Source organism: Limanda limanda, chromosome 2 (genome assembly GCF_963576545.1).
Source record: "Limanda limanda chromosome 2, fLimLim1.1, whole genome shotgun sequence".
In the NCBI taxonomy this organism is placed as follows: domain Eukaryota; kingdom Metazoa; phylum Chordata; class Actinopteri; order Pleuronectiformes; family Pleuronectidae; genus Limanda; species Limanda limanda.
In genome coordinates this window covers 20012852-20031320 of record NC_083637.1, presented here as the reverse complement: position 1 = coordinate 20031320, position 18469 = coordinate 20012852, and the positions used below count along the sequence as shown (strand labels likewise).

The 18469-nt window shown below is 42.9% G+C and overlaps 1 protein-coding gene across 1 annotated transcript in view; it reads left to right on the top strand.

Annotated features, from left to right (window-relative positions):
* LOC133019901 (nucleosome-remodeling factor subunit BPTF-like) overlaps nucleotides 1–18469 on the top strand; it is a 43087-nt gene that overhangs the window by 10150 nt on the left and 14468 nt on the right. Inside the window, exons 6-26 of the mRNA XM_061086496.1 lie at nucleotides 460–663; nucleotides 1407–1589; nucleotides 1832–1935; nucleotides 2259–2438; nucleotides 2658–2839; nucleotides 3097–3228; nucleotides 3966–4095; nucleotides 4737–4872; nucleotides 5208–5510; nucleotides 5733–7752; nucleotides 10369–10493; nucleotides 10908–11036; nucleotides 11318–11468; nucleotides 11741–11780; nucleotides 11943–12159; nucleotides 12336–12479; nucleotides 15655–15785; nucleotides 16121–16235; nucleotides 16401–16615; nucleotides 17130–17370; nucleotides 17639–17916. Of these exons, the coding sequence (XP_060942479.1) occupies nucleotides 460–663; nucleotides 1407–1589; nucleotides 1832–1935; nucleotides 2259–2438; nucleotides 2658–2839; nucleotides 3097–3228; nucleotides 3966–4095; nucleotides 4737–4872; nucleotides 5208–5510; nucleotides 5733–7752; nucleotides 10369–10493; nucleotides 10908–11036; nucleotides 11318–11468; nucleotides 11741–11780; nucleotides 11943–12159; nucleotides 12336–12479; nucleotides 15655–15785; nucleotides 16121–16235; nucleotides 16401–16615; nucleotides 17130–17370; nucleotides 17639–17916 (5360 nt within the window). The remainder of the gene's footprint in view (nucleotides 1–459; nucleotides 664–1406; nucleotides 1590–1831; nucleotides 1936–2258; nucleotides 2439–2657; nucleotides 2840–3096; nucleotides 3229–3965; nucleotides 4096–4736; nucleotides 4873–5207; nucleotides 5511–5732; nucleotides 7753–10368; nucleotides 10494–10907; nucleotides 11037–11317; nucleotides 11469–11740; nucleotides 11781–11942; nucleotides 12160–12335; nucleotides 12480–15654; nucleotides 15786–16120; nucleotides 16236–16400; nucleotides 16616–17129; nucleotides 17371–17638; nucleotides 17917–18469) is intronic.

Below are 18469 nucleotides of genomic sequence, written 5' to 3'. Positions count from 1 at the left end.
ATGATTATTAAGAATCTGATCATTTCATTGGGTTAAATATTTTATCAAAGTAACATTAAAAACAAAACATCTAACCTGAGAATAGCTTTTTTATTATTTCAACTCAAAAGGAAAGGACATCATCACAACATTTTAATTAGTTATTGCAGCTGAACAAAAACACAAACTGTTTGGCAAAGTGTAGTTCACCTTTTAGAGCATCATGAATAAAAATGTCTATACGTGTTCCTATAAATAAGTCATGTTGTTAAACTTTAAAATTAAATAGCTGAAAAAAGTTTTTGGGGTATATATGAGTCTTATAATAATGTCCAGGAGTAAATGAAAGTCAACTTTTCCCATATAAGTGGTGGATATCATATGATTTGACAATATCTGTCAACCTCAGCCATCACTCCTCCTCTCCATTATCTCCACGTTACCTTTTTAATTCACAACGTTGCTACTGGTTATCTGTAGTTGCTGAAGCTCCCCCCACTGGCCAAGAAGGCAGTAGTGGCAGTAACTTCTCAGATGGACCAATACTTCCAGTATCCTCAGCTCCGACACAAACCACCATTGTGAGCTCAAGCCTGGCTACTGAGGCTCCACCGCCCCTGGCCTCCAGCGTAGAGGCTCGTCTAGAGGACTGTTCCCATAAGGAGGTCTCAAACACCACTGAAGGTATTCATGGACATTTTAAGGCTAAGTTGACCTTTAAATGAGGGGGTGTGCTTATTGACACAGTCAGCAACTTTAACGAGATTGCGTGATGAATCTCATGCCTCCTAACATCACAGAGACTTGTGTCATCCACCATTCCCATCCATCCCAGCTCTAACAGGGCTCCTGACCATTTCCCAGCCTGTGTCTTTTTGCATGTGGCTCTCATCCCATCTACTGGCTGTTGTGTTCAGTCACTCAACTTTTATTTCTTGAAATCTGGCCTCAGCTCTGTAACGCTTTCAGCCGATCTGTACTTGAATGCTTTTAATCCCTCGTGCTCTCTTCTCCAAACAGCTGAGAAAGCGATTGCAACGATCGATTTGCAATCAGATGATATTGTCGCACCCTTTGTTGTGATCAGTGTGGTCATGTGTGCACAAACCTTTCTTTGCCTGGTTGCTCACTGCTGTCCAAGACTCAAATAATGGGCTATTTGATGCATGCATTGCATACAACCTACCTGTAGAGGGAGCCACAGCCCCAGCCTTTTCATAACATTCGCTGGAAAGTTTCTGACTTCACTGAGACTGAGCTTCTGCTTTTGCTGAAATTACCGTCTTCAGTCTTTCAGTCTGGGCTAACACCTGCATCCTGCTGTCCATGAAAATGGAATCAAATTATGACAACAAGAACAGCGCAGTCGAGATACTGTATGCAATCCAGCTAACTTAGGCAACACTGTTTGTAATTTCTCTTTGTAGCAGAAAACTCGTCATCAGATCCTGTCGGTGGGGATGGAATCCCGAGCCTGAGCCAGCCCTCTCAGACCTGTGAAGAGAACAGTAACAGCAGCATGGGAGCCGGGGTCCCTCCCAGGGGCCCAGAACCCCCAGACTTGGTTGACAAGTCCTCGCAGTCATCCCTGGCAAGCTTTGATGACACAGGTCAGACAAAGAAATTACATCTTGTTTTGTTATTAAATATTAGCTATCCTTAAATGCATAACTGTGCCCTAAATCATACTGGTCATCGGCACATAGTAGCACCTAGTTAAAAGGCCAGAGGTGTGTGTGATGTGAGGTTACTGTTAAGAGCATTTCTCTATCAATCATCTCTGCAGATTGTATCAATTTAGTTCAAATGCAGTTAACTTCTGTGTATGACAACGTTCCCACTGCATTTTCAGGAGACCCGGCCAATGGTGAGGGCTGCAAGAGGTCTTCGGCGACTCGCATGGTGACCCGGCTGAGGAACCCAGACAGCAAGCTGAGTCAGCTGAAGAACCAACAGGTGGCTGCTGCTGTAAATGAAGCCGACAAGGGCTTTAAAGAGGGCAAGGAGTTGGGAGCCATGGAAGAAACAGATTCAGCTCTTTCAGATAATATTGCACAGGGTCTAAAACAAGAGCACTGACCTGGTCAATGTTTGTAGAGGGATAAGCGATGAAAGGAGGCACAAACTCAATTCATTACTACTGTAGCTTAATACACAGAAGAACTACATTGAAGTAAATGATCACCGAAGAACAATTTTATCGTCAGGGTGCAATATTAGTGTTACTGAAGGAGCAAGCAGTTGTAATTAGTGCTGATTGGATTTTTTCATCTCCACAGGTGTTAGTGGTAAATGCACAAGGTGACGTCACGCGTGTCAGCACGCGCAGCAGTAAAGACGTGGTGATGAAGGGAGCCCTCTGTCAATACTTCAAGCTTGGCCAGGAGGGCAAGTACCGCGTCTATCATAACCAGTACAGCTCCAATACCCTGGCCCTCAACAAGCACCAGCACAGAGAGGCAAGTAGCATGACAACTCTCGTGTTGCCATTTGAATGTTCATGAATTCAAAAACAATGCTGTGTGGTTCACTGATTATAAAATGTGCCGTGTGATGGGGTACACTTCAATCCCTGTGCCCAGCAGTTGACAAACTAATATTAAACAATGCTTTTATAGATACCGGATGAGAGAGTTGTTGAGTTTAATGCCCCTGTTCTTTCTGATTCCTAAACTCAGGACCACGACAAGAGGCGACATCTCTCACACAAGTTCTGCATGACACCTGCAGGAGAATTTAAGTGGAACGGTTCTATTCATGGCTCTAAGGCTCTCACCATCTCCACACTGAGACTCACCATCATCCAGCTGGAGAACAATGTTCCAGCGCCATTTATGCATCCAAACTGGGCCTCACACAGGTACAGAACAGATTGAAAGACGAGTATGTCGAAATTTAACATGTATGTGTGTATTTATGTAGATTTTAACCACAAAAAAATGTACAGTGGCCATTTGTTTTGTTTTATTGCTCAATTTTGTCAGCACGGTTGATTCCCTTCAGTATGTTTGTTAAAAAAGAAAATATGTTGCGTTTGTACCAAAAGTAAAACATATCATGACAGGACTGCCCACTTAAAACAAAAAAGTTTTGAATGACGCTGACTTTGTTTTTCAGGACAAATTGGATCAAAGCAGTTCAGATGTGCAGTAAAGCGAGGGAGTTTGCGCTGGCCATGGCTATCCTGGAATGTGCCATTAAAGCTGTGGCCATGCTGCCTGTCTGGAAAGACTCACTGGGCCATACAAGGTATGTACTAATACTACAAATATAATATCATATGCAAAACCAAATACAATAATTAATCCGTGATTTTGACTGCCTGATATAATTACTCAAACACACATAAACAAAATAATAGTTACACGATCCATCCACAAATTCAGTTGATCAAATACTTGTAAAAAGAGTTCAAAATTCAAACAAGCATTCAGTGCATCGTACACAGGGGATGTGTGGTCAGTTCAGCAGGCAGAGGCGATCATAACCAGATCAAATCCAAAAGGCCCACCATAGCTGTGAGGCATAATATTTAGACTGCGAGGCCGGTGCCACCCACCTCTGCCTCTACCACTGCTTCAACACCACAGCGGCCCTTTTAAAGAAGTGATTGACCACGATTTCACAAGGTCAGGCCCAAAGTGTGTTTATGTGTGTTACCGAACTGTGAGCATCAAAGTAAGGGAGAGAGAGAGAGAGAGAGAGAGAGTGAGAGAGAGTGAGCTGCAGGACAAGTGAGTGTATTTCATTTTCAAGTAGCATACATGTCTTTGATGACTCTGAGCAGTAACTCGAAACACTTTCAAAAATGTTTAGTCTGGCTTCATCAATCATATAACACTAGTAGAGATTTAAGGTTTTTAACAAACAGCCCAAAATAGGTTAATTTGTTAAAAGACAACTTTAAGTAATCACCAGTCTTTGTATAAATATAGATGCATTTTTAGTTTAAGAGCTGCATTGAATGACAATTTAAATCCTTTCAGGTTAAATCGCATGACATCCATGGAGCGCGAGGAGAAGGAGAAAGTAAAAAAACGTGAGAAAAAGCTGGAGGATGAAGAGACGATGCTACAGGCCACTTGGGTCAAATACACCTTCCCAATCAAACATCAGGTTGGTCCAACTCTGCAATTATTGTCATACCTTCTGGTCAACATCACAGCTGCAACCTGAGCTAATCCACTCGGTCATATACAGTAATTTTTCGTACAGTGCCTAGAGACAGTTGAATGCCCGGACTGGCTGCCATTACAATGTAAAACTTAATTTGCAAGGTTGATATTGAGTGACAACATTTTCACACCACCATCGAGAAAATCCTGTGGCAGTCACTGACTAACGCAATGTTGATTTCCCAAGATACAAGCATCCCATTTCTCTAGACCTTTTTTCCAGCACAACATGAAACGCATAATGTTTCAGTCTGATCTGCTTCCAGGTTCGGAACCTTAATACCTGGAAAACTGAGTCATTTCAGTGGGAAACACTTGTTTGTGTGTTTGTGCACGAGTGACCATCAAGGCCTCTTTGATACAGCGAGCTGAGCTTTGCTGTGACTCATTTCCCTCAGCGATTAGTGTATGAATAACCTCAAAACTTTTAATCTCTCTTCTCGTTGCACTCTCCTTTTTCCACCACTTTTCTTTCAAATGTGTCTCCGGATTCACTCGTGCTCTTGTGAACCCTTCACCGCGAGTTGTTTCTTTATCTTTATTTTTCCTCATTCCGTGTCTCCTTTCTTGTCTAATGTGAAGGTGTGGAAGCAGAAAGGAGAGGAGTATCGCGTTACAGGCTACGGGGGCTGGAGTTGGATCAGTAGGACCTATGTTCATCGGTTTGTCACCAAGCTTCCCGGCAACACCAATGCCAACTACCGCAAAGAACTGGAAGGTCTGGAACGGGCCACTTTGGGGCTTAAATTATGTTTTTTTGTTATTTGGAATTTTGGGTTCAATGAATTAAGTCTGTCCTTGGATATGTCTGTGGATGTCTTGACTCGTGTATAATAACTTAAATCAAAGACATCACAGATCATTTAGATTCTTAATTGTTCATTCAACTTTAAAGTAATGTAATTGACTGTCAAACTGCAATGTCAACTCTAATGGTTTTCAGCTTGGACATCAGTTTAGTTTATTTTAAAAGAATTTAATAATTGCAACAGCCAGTCTCCTCAAGTTCGTTACAAATTTCTAATGAATTCCCTGATGTTCTTTTTTCCAAAGATGCAAAACTTGGCAAGAAGTGTACCCTGCTGGACTTGAGTCGACGACCCAGCGTTGCTACACCAGAAGCTCAGGGAGCTGCTGTTTTAATCAGTGAAGCAAAAGATCAAGGCTCATGCAGCCTCTCCAAACCTGCAACAGATCCTCTGCTGTCTACTGAATATTTCGAGTCCAATCAGAAGATGGAAGAAGAAACAAAAGAAGAGATGGATGTAAAAGAAAAGACAGATGAGTTGTCGGTTGAGGAATTACCTGCAAAGATGGAGGTGGATCCCCCAGGATCACGATCGGATGAAGAGCAAAGTATGACAGAGTGCGACTTTGTGTCTAATAGCATTGTATTTTAAGTGCATGTGCAATATGAGTGGTGCTATATGTCAAATTTGATTAATTTATGCAAAAAATTAATTCACTTGAATATTGAGTATCCTGCAGAAGCTCCTTAACTAAATTTGTCTTCAATGTGATTTGTGCGTAAAGAAGCATTTTATTTTTGATCAAAAAATAAATGTATTTCCTCTCCAGGGTGCAGTTCTCAGGAGGGTGAGGCTTCCATCAAGGCGGAGCCAACAGATGACGCTCAAAGGCCCTTTAACTACGATGTGGTGGATGTCAGCAACGGTTTCCTCACCCGCATCGCCTACAAGAAGGTGGTCAAGTCCTCCAAGCTGGACGGCCTGCTGGAGCGGCGGGTGAAGCAGCATGTTATTGAAGAGAGGCAGAGGCAGCAAGTGTCCGCCTCCTTACCCAAGACCCAGGCACTAGTCTCACAAGCTTCAGCTCCTGTTCCGAGCACTCCAGTCCGGCCGCGGTCGCCACTCAAGCCCCACGCTCTCGCTCAGACACAGCTCGCATTGGGCACCGCTGTGAAAGTGGAGGAGAAATCTTCCACACCACAAACTCCAGGGCTAGGAGAAGTTGGAGCCGGAAAAAATGAAGGGGAGAGTTACACTGAACTCTCAAAAACTACAGAGGATACTGTCACTCCCCTTCCTTTCCCCGGTCTGGACTCCACAGCCAAAGACAGTTGTAGTACAGGTACGGGTGGAGATTTGGCTTCACCTCAAAATCAAACCACCTCCTTGCCCCAGGAACCGAATGCAGACTTCCTGGAAAGGACTATGGGGCTAGAGGGTGTAAAACTGCCCGAAGGGGAAACTACAGCACAGGGAACCCATAGCTCTTTACAGCATCAAACAGCCAGTGTAGCATCAGATGTTAACAAGACTGTACATATTGACAATACAGGTTCTGCGATTCCCAATTTAAAATTTGACTCTGTAAGGTCATCTACAAAACCTGTCCAGCAAAACCCAGAAATCTCTGCACATTCAGGCCCTGGGGAAAATGGCACAGGGCCAGCGGAGAACCAAGAAATTGGTCAACACAAAACCAAAAGTATTAGCTCTCCCGACTCCGTGCCAGTTTCTCCTCTCCCTCAGGTAAATGGTAATGATGGCTTGGGGAGTGAAAGCATGTTGAGTAACTCTGTTATCGGCTCAAATAATGGCGTGCTCACCAACAGTCCCCAGCCCAAGGTGAACAGCACTGCTAAAATTGAAGAACAAGGACTAGTTGTCTCCCCGAAGGACCGCACGCAGCAAAAGCCTCTGGTGAATGGAGATTGGACCCCTGTGAACAATAGCACAGAGACTGGGCTGAAAGACTCGGGTCTAGTTTCGAGGGTTGAGGGCAAGTCATCGATATCGGACCAGGAATACAAACCCCCAATAAAGATAACAAGGCTGGAAAACAACTTAGATGCACTTGGAGCGAATACTCAGAGCACTCAACAGCACAACAGCACGTCCCCGGTTCAGACTGAGACCAAAGCCAGTTCTGTTGTCAAGATCATCAGAATGGCACCGTCCCCTATTCCCTCTGCAGAGGAGTCGAGTCTCAGTGATGACTTCGCTGAGGAGAACAGTAACAGTGGGACGACGGAGCCACTCAAAACCCTCGTCACCCAGGTAACCACAAAGTCCACCACCACCACCACAACAGTAGTTTCCACAGAGATGAGGACAGCCAACGCGCCATCCAATGCATGTGGAGAAAAGGTGTCCACAACAGAAAGCAGCGCAGTGTCCACGCTTAAAACCATGACCAAAACAACTGTGACCAAAATCTGTTCCTCCGGGCTGGACGGTCAGTCCGACGACAGCCAGGGGGAAATGGTGACACAAGAACAGAGAACCATGCTCTCTGCGTCTGTCAGTAAGTCAACTACCGACACCGATGGGAAAACCTCGGTTACATCTGTCGCCGTGAGCCAAGAAGACTCCTCGTCAACAAAGAATCACGTCCGCCTCTTGAAATTCTCCCGCACTAAGAAGACACGCTCGGGCACAGCTCTTCCTTCATACCGCAAGTTTGTCACCAAGAGCAGCCGCAAGAGCATTTTTGTACTACCCTATGACAACTTGAAAGTGCTAGCGAGGCGAGGTGGATTCCGGGAAATTCCTGTGTTTAGCTACAACGCCAAGCCAGCCCTGGATATCTGGCCATATCCCTCACCCAGGCCCACATTTGGCATCACCTGGAGGTAAGCTTGCTCTCTTATTCAGTGTTTCTCACTTAAGGTTGTTAACCACCCAAACATCAGTCATTCGTGATTCAGTCCATCTCCGTTACTGTGGTTCTAACTGCAGCTAGAGTGGCCCTCAGCCAAGCACACACCTCAGCCATGGCCAAACAATTCGACATAATTATGATTGTCTATTTCTTATAGTATCAATATAAAACAAACTAGAATGGCATTGAGAGTAGTAGACACCTCCACCAAAGCCCAACAGTTCCCTAATGAAACCACATTTACATTCACTAGCTGTAGATTTTTATATTGACCTGCAACAAATTGTACACACTCAGAAATATCAGTCCCATAAACTTGCCTGATTTTTTTTCAGGAATTGTAATCTGAGAAATCAATGTCAATGATGAAAAATAAGGTGGAAAAAAGAATCCTGGATCTGCCCCCTGATCTGGATCCACATCAACATTTCTTGTTTTTTCCTTGGTACATGCCGCACGCTTCCACAAACGTTCAGGAGAAGCAGCTGGGTAGTTTTTGCGTAACGTTGCTAAATAACATATAAACAAACACAGACGAAAACATAAAAAAAGGAAGTGGTCTGAGAAACCTCATCCACAAGTAAATTAAATAGAGATAAAAAGTACTGTATTTACTGAAAAATGCACTGGTTCAATTGACCAATCAATCTGACTTGAGGAGGAACTGGAGTTTCACCAGCAGCATCTTGTTAAGAGATTTAGTGGCTGTAATGTCAAAGCTGACACACATCACATCAGTGTGCCAGAAAAACATTAAGTCAGGCTAAACAAAACGGGCATAATGCAAAGTTCTGTTACAGAACTTTAGTCCAAACAAAGGAGGGAAATATTTATACCGATAGCTCCTATCTAATTTCTGATTAATTTAAAAACAGAACATATAAGTTTTTTGTATTTGACAGTCAGACATAATTTGTATCAACTGACTTCTCAAAAGATCTTAATTGAAAAAGCTGAAATGGCAGCACAGCAAAATTATTTTTAATTAAAATTAAGGAAAGACTTTAAAAGGGTTGTCTGCCTTAGATTTACTGCCCTTTCCTTCTCTATTGAACCAACAACAGCAACTGCATTTCCAATGTTTTTGTTTGACTATTCATATCCGCTTAGTTTTACTGGAGGAAATGCAATAGCATAAATCCTATATCTTAACCACACTGTTTTCTAACTGTTGAAAAAAGATATGTTTCTCCTCATCATTCACCTTTAAACACTTTCTCAGTTATGTCAGTTCATTGAGTCCTCTCCCTCCCTGTCTGACGCTCGTGGCTTTGGCCCTGAGTGATGTTGTGGCTCCGAGCCGGGTGTCACAAAGGGACCTCTGGTAATTTTGACTGGACCTCAGAGTTCCTCAGCAGACATGAATCATCCTGCGGTCGGAGAAGTGTCAGGATGTTCACTTTGTGCAGTGACCCAGCCCTGCAACCAAGGGATATTTTCCCACCTGTGGTTACACAAGGGAAAAGGAATATCTTCCAAACATCAAACAACACACACGGCCCTGTGATGATCATATGTTTGCACATACTTTAAGCAAACATATCCTATTGCTGTGGGCCCCGGCTATAATGATGCACAGGAGGAATATGTCTTCATAGATACAATTTCAGGAATTTTATCCATTGATGGATGACGTACTTGCATCCAAATCTACCCTCAGAACAGTCCGTTACACCCAAAATTATTTATTACATTTAAAAAAAATAAAAAATATGCACAAGCTTCCACTTTGAACTTTCTGAGTTGTGTTGCGTTATGTACTTTCATAGTCAGAGATAATATTTTTTCAAATTAATGTTTAAAAATGATTAATTGAAGATGGCAGGTCTGTTTCTTTCATAGATGTGGTCACAGCAACATTTCCAAACACCTCTGTTTATACTCTACGTATCTTCCTGTCCCATGATGCTTAGCGACTCGCTGGTCAGAGGCACTGCGCTAATAAACTGCATGACACTGGGCTGAGGAGGCTGCCAGAAACCCTTCCTTCGCCCCACAGATGTTTTTATTACTTTTCAGTGTTCACCAAAACGTACACAACAGATGTTTCCATTTTTCAGAAGTTTATTTCTATATAACCTCCTCCTCCGACAGCTGTGGGCTGCATAATGTTTTTTGGGGCAGTTGTCCATTCGTACATCCATACATCTGTATGTTCATCTCATTCTTGTAAATGTGATATCTCAGGAAAGTCTCAAGGATAATCCCTTAAACTGGCATTCAGGCTCAAAAGAACTGATTAGATGTCAGTGGTCTAAGGTTACTGTGACCTCACAAAACATGCTTTCTTCACATTTTTGGTAAATTGTTTGATAAGATAAAATTATGAAGTGGTGACATTTTATATACAAAATGTCAGTGGTCAACCTCTTTGTGATATCATAATGTTCTGCAAAAAAGCAGAAGGGAGATTGTGACCACATTTCTTGTAACTTGACCGGTTGGTGGAGGTGAACAAACACAAGTTATAATAATTCTAGTTTTGATATGTTTTTCAGATGTGTAGGTGCAACGTTCTTAGATGAGGTTGTTTACATGCAGCTACTGTATATGTGACTAAGGTTTCAAACTCTGTGTTATGTTCTAGATATCGTCTGCAGACTGTGAAGTGTCTGGCCGCTGTGAGTCTGATGCTGAGGCTCCTGTGGGCTTCTCTGAGGTGGGACGACATGGCGGTCAAACCGTCCGCTGCCATCGGCACCACACGCACAGGTAGAACATCACTGCGCTCACCCAAGTCATCATATAAAGGTTGTCTTCATTCTGGGAGGTAGAAGTAAAACAGGTCAAATTTTTAGGGTGAAATTAATTGGGTTGTTAAGATAACATTTTTACTGCTTTCTTAATTGTCAATTTCTTTTCACTTGTATGTGGATGATAGACAAATTGAAACTCCAACGTAATAATCAAACCCCAGATGTTTCCTCCTTTCGACAACTTGAGATATATATTGCTCTATTTGCTTCGAGCTCTCCTCCTCACCCCCACAAGCCAATATGTCTGTCTGAAAACGACAGTCTCCTTTGGGTGTCACTGTGTTTATGTTGGAGTGCATTTCCTCCATCTTCTCGGGCTCTCCTCCTCATCACCATACCAACCCAGCCCTATCCCCACTCATTGCTACAGAGACATCGGATACTGAAATCACCACGACGGAGATCATCAAGCGCCGTGACGTGGGGCCCTACGGCATTCGCTCAGAGTACTGCATCCGCAAAATTATCTGTCCACTCGGAGTGCCGGATACTCCGAAAGGTAAAGACGTTTTTCTTTTTTCTGACACTGAAGAAAGAGTTTAAAGCCACAAAATTGAAGAATTCGATTATATAAACAAAACCATAGTAAAAGCTCAGACAAAAATATGAATTAATTGAGGTGTTTCTGTCTATCCATGAATTGTATTGTTTGTATTGCTTTGCTAAGCACAAAGTATTTTGCTGAAACGTCTTTTCCTCCAGCTCCCCCAACCAAACACAACATGCAGACATTCAACCAGTTGTCTTGTCTATAATTTATTCTTCTGTCTACCATCCCAGAAACGCACACCCCTCAGAGGAAGGGCTTGCGCTCCAGTGCCTTGCGCCCCAAGAAGCCAGAACCTGCCAAGCAGACGGGCCCAGTCGTGATCGAGACGTGGGTGGCTGAGGAGGAGCTGGACCTGTGGGAGATCAGAGCCTTCTCAGAAAGGTCAGAGGTTCAAGGCTCACAGTGGTCAAGCATGTGATGTCTACATCTGAATTTTAGCATCCGTCGTGTCGTCCGTTAAAACAATTAATAAACATGTTTAACTGCATAGCCAGATATTGTTTTTGTATTTACTCACTCATTAGGTGAATGCCACTATTCTTCTACTGTGATGTGAAGCTCAAAATGTGTTTTCCTGATGATGCTCAGCTTATCCAAATTACTATAAAAATATTAGCAAAATCTTTGCTGACAGGCTCTTGTATCTGTTACAGGGTGGAGAAGGAGAAAGCTCAGGCAGCAGAGCAGGCCAAGGTAAGCCTGGTTCAGTCCAGTCATTTTTTCACTCAATGCCATGTACTAACCCACTTCATTCCTACTCATTTGGCCGTGCAGCAAACCTGTCTTACACAATATTTTGGCCTTTTGTCATAAGTCGCTACATAAATGCACTCACCATCTCATTTACCATTTCAGAAACGTCTCGAACAGAAACCTTGCACAGCGACGCCGACAGGGAGCCCCGCAACATCTGCCTTGACACCCAAAGTCATTGTGGGTTCATTGACAGGCCAGGGCACGTCCAGCACCAAGGTAGTACTGACCACCAAGATGGGCACCCCCGTCACATTCCAGCAGAACAAGAACTTCCAGCAGTCGTTCGCCACCTGGGTCAAGCAGGGTCAAAACACAGGTATGTTTTAGAGGAGTCTAACTATTGGCTTTCAAGTGCCAGGAAATTTGTTGTTATTTTCTCCTTTGATCTCCCCCCCCCCCAGCGTAGATGTTTTAGTCACTGTAGATTACTAAAGCAAGATTTAAGTGAGTTGACAGTATTAGCCGTCATTTTTTCCTTTGCTCCCTTATCAGGCGCGGATGGCACTGTGGCCATGTCGGGTGGGCACACTTTCCAGATTACGGGAACGTCCGTGGGTGGAAAGGTGTTGACCACCAAGCTGCCGCTGCCTGCCAACAGCAAGATCGTCACAGTCAATGTGCCAACTTCACAAGGAGGTAGGTCTTTTGTTTTGTTTTGAGGCAAACACAGCACAAGTTACAGTTATTCAGTGTCGACTTGTCTTTCCATCAAAAACCATTTACAGATTCCTTTGTATTTTGGTTTCTTCACCTCAGACCCACAGCTGGGACCTTTCAAACGAGACAAATTAGATCTGACTCATTAATGTGAAGCCATTTATCAGGCCAATAGTGCGCATGGTGCTTGAGAAGGAATTAAACTGTCTTCAGTATCTTTTTTAAAAAAGAATTATGTTTTTGCTGCCGGGTACCGCAAACCCAAATATTTCGAAATCTACTAATTCGACACAAATTAGACATTCCCCTGTCCTTGATAGCCACTGTTAGCGAGCCAAGTATGCAAGTGGACGATCATTTTCAAAGTCCCACATCTGAGGGGAGCTATGGGGCACATGTGTCCATTTAACACACTGCTAAATACACTTTATCTGAATCAGTCACACAGCTGTCACAGTTGTTTTCCTTAGCATGCTTGAAATCACTCAAACTTCCTTTAGCCTTGTTCCAGCCCTCAGAACCCCAGCCCACATCCCAGATTACTTCAGTGTTCTGCCATAGACTTTACCAGTTATGATGTGATACCCTGACATTGTTTTTAAACATATAGTGATTAAGGTAGATAGAAGGTATTCAAGTTGATTTTTAACTTTACAATGAATTTTTCTGATGATGAAAATGTAATTAAACCGTTAAAGCAGCACAGTGGACTTTGGAGGCCCCATGGCCTGATGCTGGCTGTTGTTTGAGCAAAGAATAAGAAGGAGATACTGAAATAAGTGAACACCGAACACTAAATCTGTAAAACTGAGCAAAGCACTCCCAATCTTTACCAGTGAGTTTGTGCTTTAAGTGAACCTTTTGTTCCATCTGGTTGCAGAAGCAACATAAGTATAGAAGGTGCTACCATGCAAATTGCTCACTGTGTTTTTGGCTACTGTGGCACCACCCCCATTGTGGTACCCACCCTGTGCCAACCTCATGACTCAGCAGACCAGTTTGGCGTGGCACATCATGTCTGGTTTTGTCTTGTCGGCATGGTAATCTAATAGAAAGCTGTTATTTTGGTTGGATGGTTTTTTGGGATGGTAGACTTGTGTAGTCTGAGGTGCTAAATCTGAACTGCTGATTCAGAATGGGGCTATCCTTAGTAAGGCACTTTTGTAAAATGTAAATATTGACAATGCAGGTGAGGCGATGTACTGAGTCTGTATGTGTTTCTGTCAAGTTATCACATGATGGATACTTCTCAACACTAGATAGAGGTGGTCTGACATGTTGAAAGGCTCCTCTAAAGCCGCTGGCAGCTCTTGTGCAGCTCACATAGGTCAGATTCAGTATCTACAAAATCACTTTTTTGACTAGATGCTCTGAACAAAAGTGATCATTAAATTAAATTGTACAATTTCAAGCTAGAAATTTACATCATCCACAATTTGACTCAAAAACGCATAATAGGAAATGTTTTTTTGAAGGTTAAAAAGGAGCCTGACTGATATGAGTTATGGATTCATAATAACAATAGTACAGAGTCAAACATTTCTCAACCCAAAATATCAACCAAAACATTTTTTTTTCCTTAAATGCTTTTATCAAATCCTTGTGACAATAATTTTGAATTCAGGCCTGATATTTTACAGTTAAACCATAAACCTTATTAAAAACACAAAAACAACCAAATATATACAATTTGATTCAATATTTTGTTGTATAAAATGTAAACATATGTTCATCTTCTCTCAATTCATTGTGTTAATAAATTCTGTAAAAGCCTCATGGTGTCAGCCATACCCATAAAACACTCAAACTCTACTTCATAGCTGTGGCTATGACTCTTGAGTAATAAATGTAGATTCAGTTTATGCCGGTTTAAACCCGTTTAACAGCCAAAACAATAACTGTCATGTTTCCTACTTTATCCTTTCCATCAAGCTAACTGTAAAAATTAGAAAAGAAACCTGAAATCCTGTAGAAATCCTAATTTTCCAGCAAAACCAAATTATCATTCAAATAACTATCATTAGAAATACAATGAATGTATTGTTTGATAAATACCTGCTGTCACCAGATTAAAAGAGTGATATCCAGCAAGGATATGAAGAAAGTGACTTTTCTTAGCTTTGAAGTAGCCATGAAGGAGAAACTAAGTTCAGGTGGAGTGTAGCCATTTAATGGACATGTGTATTTATCCAGCATGACTGTTGAGCGCCCTGTTTGTTTTGGAAGGGCTTAAGGAAGTTAGGGAGGAAAACAAGTTTACCCTGAGGTCTGCTTCCCAGACAGGTAGCCCTCTATAGTGGGGTTCCATTTTTCTTTTTTTCCCTCCATTTTTCTGAATAAAAGTATACCTCTCCACTCACCGGAGTCCCAACTCCCCGACCTCTCCAAACAGCCAGTCCATAGAAACCAGTGTTTGATGTGTGCGACCAGAGCAGCTACTCCCCAGGTCTTACGAGCGGGCTTAACGTCCCTGTTTGAAGACGGAAACCCTTGATGTATAGGTTTACCTGCGTGGTTGCGGTTGAAAAACCGCAGCAACGAGGCTGCAGAGGAAAAAGAGCTGCACTCTCTGGGTTTCCATCTCCGCCATCGGCTTCACGTGAGCTCATGAAGGCACAGGGCCTGGTGAACAAACATGAAACGCTGCCTTTGTCGGATTAAAGTTTTAAAAGTCGGATCTGAATTCATGCATAATTTATGAGGAGGGTTCTGAGATGTTGGGGGAAACCCAACTAAGCTTTCAGGAAGACTTTGAAGATTTGTTTACCTGCTCGACTAATATTTACTGGCGCTGTGATCAAAAGCTCAACATCTCGCCAAGAGAGAAGCCCACAAATAATGTATTGAGTTGTGTCGGTCAAGGACCTCTACACAACTGCTCACTGGTGACATAAAAACATGTAATTGTATCACAGACATTGAAGCATTTTGAAAAGTGTTGGTTGGATGTGTTTGAGGTAATGAAAGTCAGATATTTGAAAAACCAATTTCCCTGAGTTTTCTCCATCACATTTTGTTTTTCTCCTGGTCCTTTGCTTATCTTTCATCTAGTTAGGAGTCCATCTTACTTAGTTATTAAAACTATTTACACCTCCCCCTTTCTTCTCATTACTTCTAATTGGTTTAATCCTTTTTTCTCCTCCTATCTTTACAGGTGTGGTTCAGCAGAAAGTGTTGGGTATCATCCCGTCCGGAACAGTGGGTGGCGCGCAGACCTACACCACATTCCAGCCGCGCACAACCACACTCAACATCAGGCCCCACACCCCTGGCTCCCAGCAACAGGTACGTCTGCCGCCTATCAGCTCTGAAGCATCCTTTAAGGTTTTTGTAGGACAATCTTACTATAGAAATCTCCTCCACTGCTTTCTACTGTTTGCTAAAATCTATCACATTACTGTTTCGGATGTCTTTATTGTTTGCACATTTTCTTAAAAAAATAAATAATATACCTACTCTCTGAAAGTTTTTTTTACTTTAGAAGTCACTATTGTTTTCCCCCTTTTTGTTTTTTCTTGTGACCTTTACCATAGACCTCAGTTTTTTGTCTAAGTCTTACAGGATGAACCTTTTGGCCTTGAAATATTATTTGTAACGTCTTGATGAAAATATCCTTATAGGTTCTGGCAACTGGCAGTCAGATCCGTCCAGGAATGACAGTGATACGAAACCCGCTCCAGCAGACGGGCCCCATGGGAAAGACGATACTACGAACACCTCTCATGGTCCAGCAAGGTAATGTTCTCATTCATTCATTCATTTGAACGAAGCACAAATCACCCTTAAAGAATAACTAAATACTGGCAGCAAATGGCCTCTCCTCTCTGTAAGTCAGAATGTCTTTGGCTTCATGATTATCATATGTGTGTCAAATATGCCTCCTCTCTCTCTCTCTTCCAGGTACGGGCGGTCAGCAGGTAGTGACACAGATCATCCGAGGTCAGGCAGTTTCCACGGCAATATCCGGTGCCAGCCCTGTTGCCACTGTCACTGGCCAGGGGGCCAGCCCCGCCATGTTAGGACAGGCAGCAGGCCAGACAACACCCGGCACCCCACGGGCACAAGGGCAAGGCCAGGTTAAATTGACCCTGGCACAGCTCACCCAGCTCACACAGGTTAGTGAGGTCACCTTAAGTGCAGGGTCAGAAGTCAACACCTCCCAAACATTAAGGAATTTTTCTTTGTCAAAGAATTTAGCGTAAATTGTCCCATGATGTTTATAGACCTATCACAGTGTATGAGTTATATACAATCCTTGATTGATCCTTTAAAGTTTGACTAATAATTTGCCTCTGGTGGCGTCATCCCAGTTGCATATATGTTTTATATTGGGGTTTATAGCTCCATATGAGCAAAAGTTCCCGAACCAGATCAAGTTCTCTAAGAAGAAGTGAATCATAGGAACCTTAAGAACACATGGGCAGTGGTAGGAAGTGTAGATGCAATAAGATAATCTAAAGTATTGACATTTAGAGAGCTAAGAAAGTCACCTTTTCACAAGATGTTAATACCGACCCAATTGATTAAACAGCATATTTTCCCCCTTCAACCAGTTTATTTTGGAGTAAACGGCAATGCTCTGATTGATCTCTGTGCTAACAAGAGTCTCCTCTACCCTGTCTCCCGTAGAAGCAGCAGGCCACGTCAGGTGTGGATCGGCAGGCTGGTGTCGGTGGTCCCCAGCAGGCTCTGACGGTGATGGTTCAGGGTCAGGGCCAGACCACGGGCCAGCTGCAGGTCATACCTCACGGGGTCACCGTCATCCCAGGACCTGGGCAGCAGCTCATGCAGGCGTCACTGCCCAACGGCCAGGTGCAGCGCTTCCTCTTCACCCCGATGGCAGCAGCTGCCACACCCACATCAAGCACAGGTATAACAAAAATGTTAACCACTGTGGAAATCATTCAGCCAACCATTAACTTTGAATCAAACACGTGAAAGCAGATGAGAAAAATGAATTATGTGTTTCTAATGAGTGATTTGCAGTTAACAGACAAGACAAATAGTCACAATATCTCTAATTAATGGTTTCATTGTATCTATTTGCTACATTTGGAATATGAAAAAGCATAATTTTGACATTATCTTGCTCTTTTTTAAATTCCCTCTTTCTGATCTTTCGCTCCCTGTGTCTCCAGCCAACACAGTTCCAGGTCAGCCCAACTCCACCTGCACCAAGACCCCGGCCCAGCCTGCCCAACAGGCAGCAGCCCCCATCCAGGCGGGGGCGCCTTCACTTGCCACCACCAGCAGCCCTACTTCGGCGACCCCCCAGGGCCAGCTGCCGCCCCAGACGCAGGCCCACATGCCCATCCAATCACCCACTTCGCTGCAGGTTAAAACCCAGGGAGGAACCGTGCAGCTGCAGCAGACGCCTCAGCTCATCAGCGTGTCCGGACTGCAGCAGCAGGTACAGGTAGGATTAGCAAAGAGACGGGAAGGTGCTGGAAAGTTAACTAGAGCCTGTCTGATTTATCGGTTGGCTGATAGGAACCTTTCACAGACATATTGGAGTTAATGCTTGCTGATATGTGAACATTTTCATTTCACATAATACACAATACGAAAACAATTGCTAAGGTCTATATATTTTGCTGTATATGCGTTTCATTTACATCTATCTATGATAGGTTACGGTTAAGTCTCTATTACATTTGTCTGTCATAAGAGTTTGATAAATACATCTTATGAATCAAACCTCCCTTTTTTTATATAGATATCAACCCATATATCGGTATCTGAAATCTTTTATTCCCTGATATTAGTATCCGCGGTCAAATACCATATTGGTTGGGCTCTAAAGTCCTATCATTCACACACATAAGTAAGATGACCTGGACCAACTTAGTGTCCAGTAGGTGTAGAAGATTTAACTAGTTCTGTCGTAAGAGAAATATAAAGCTGTTGTTCCTTAAACTGTTTAAAACAGTTCATACTGTGAACTACTAATTTACTCTCTCCAGACATTC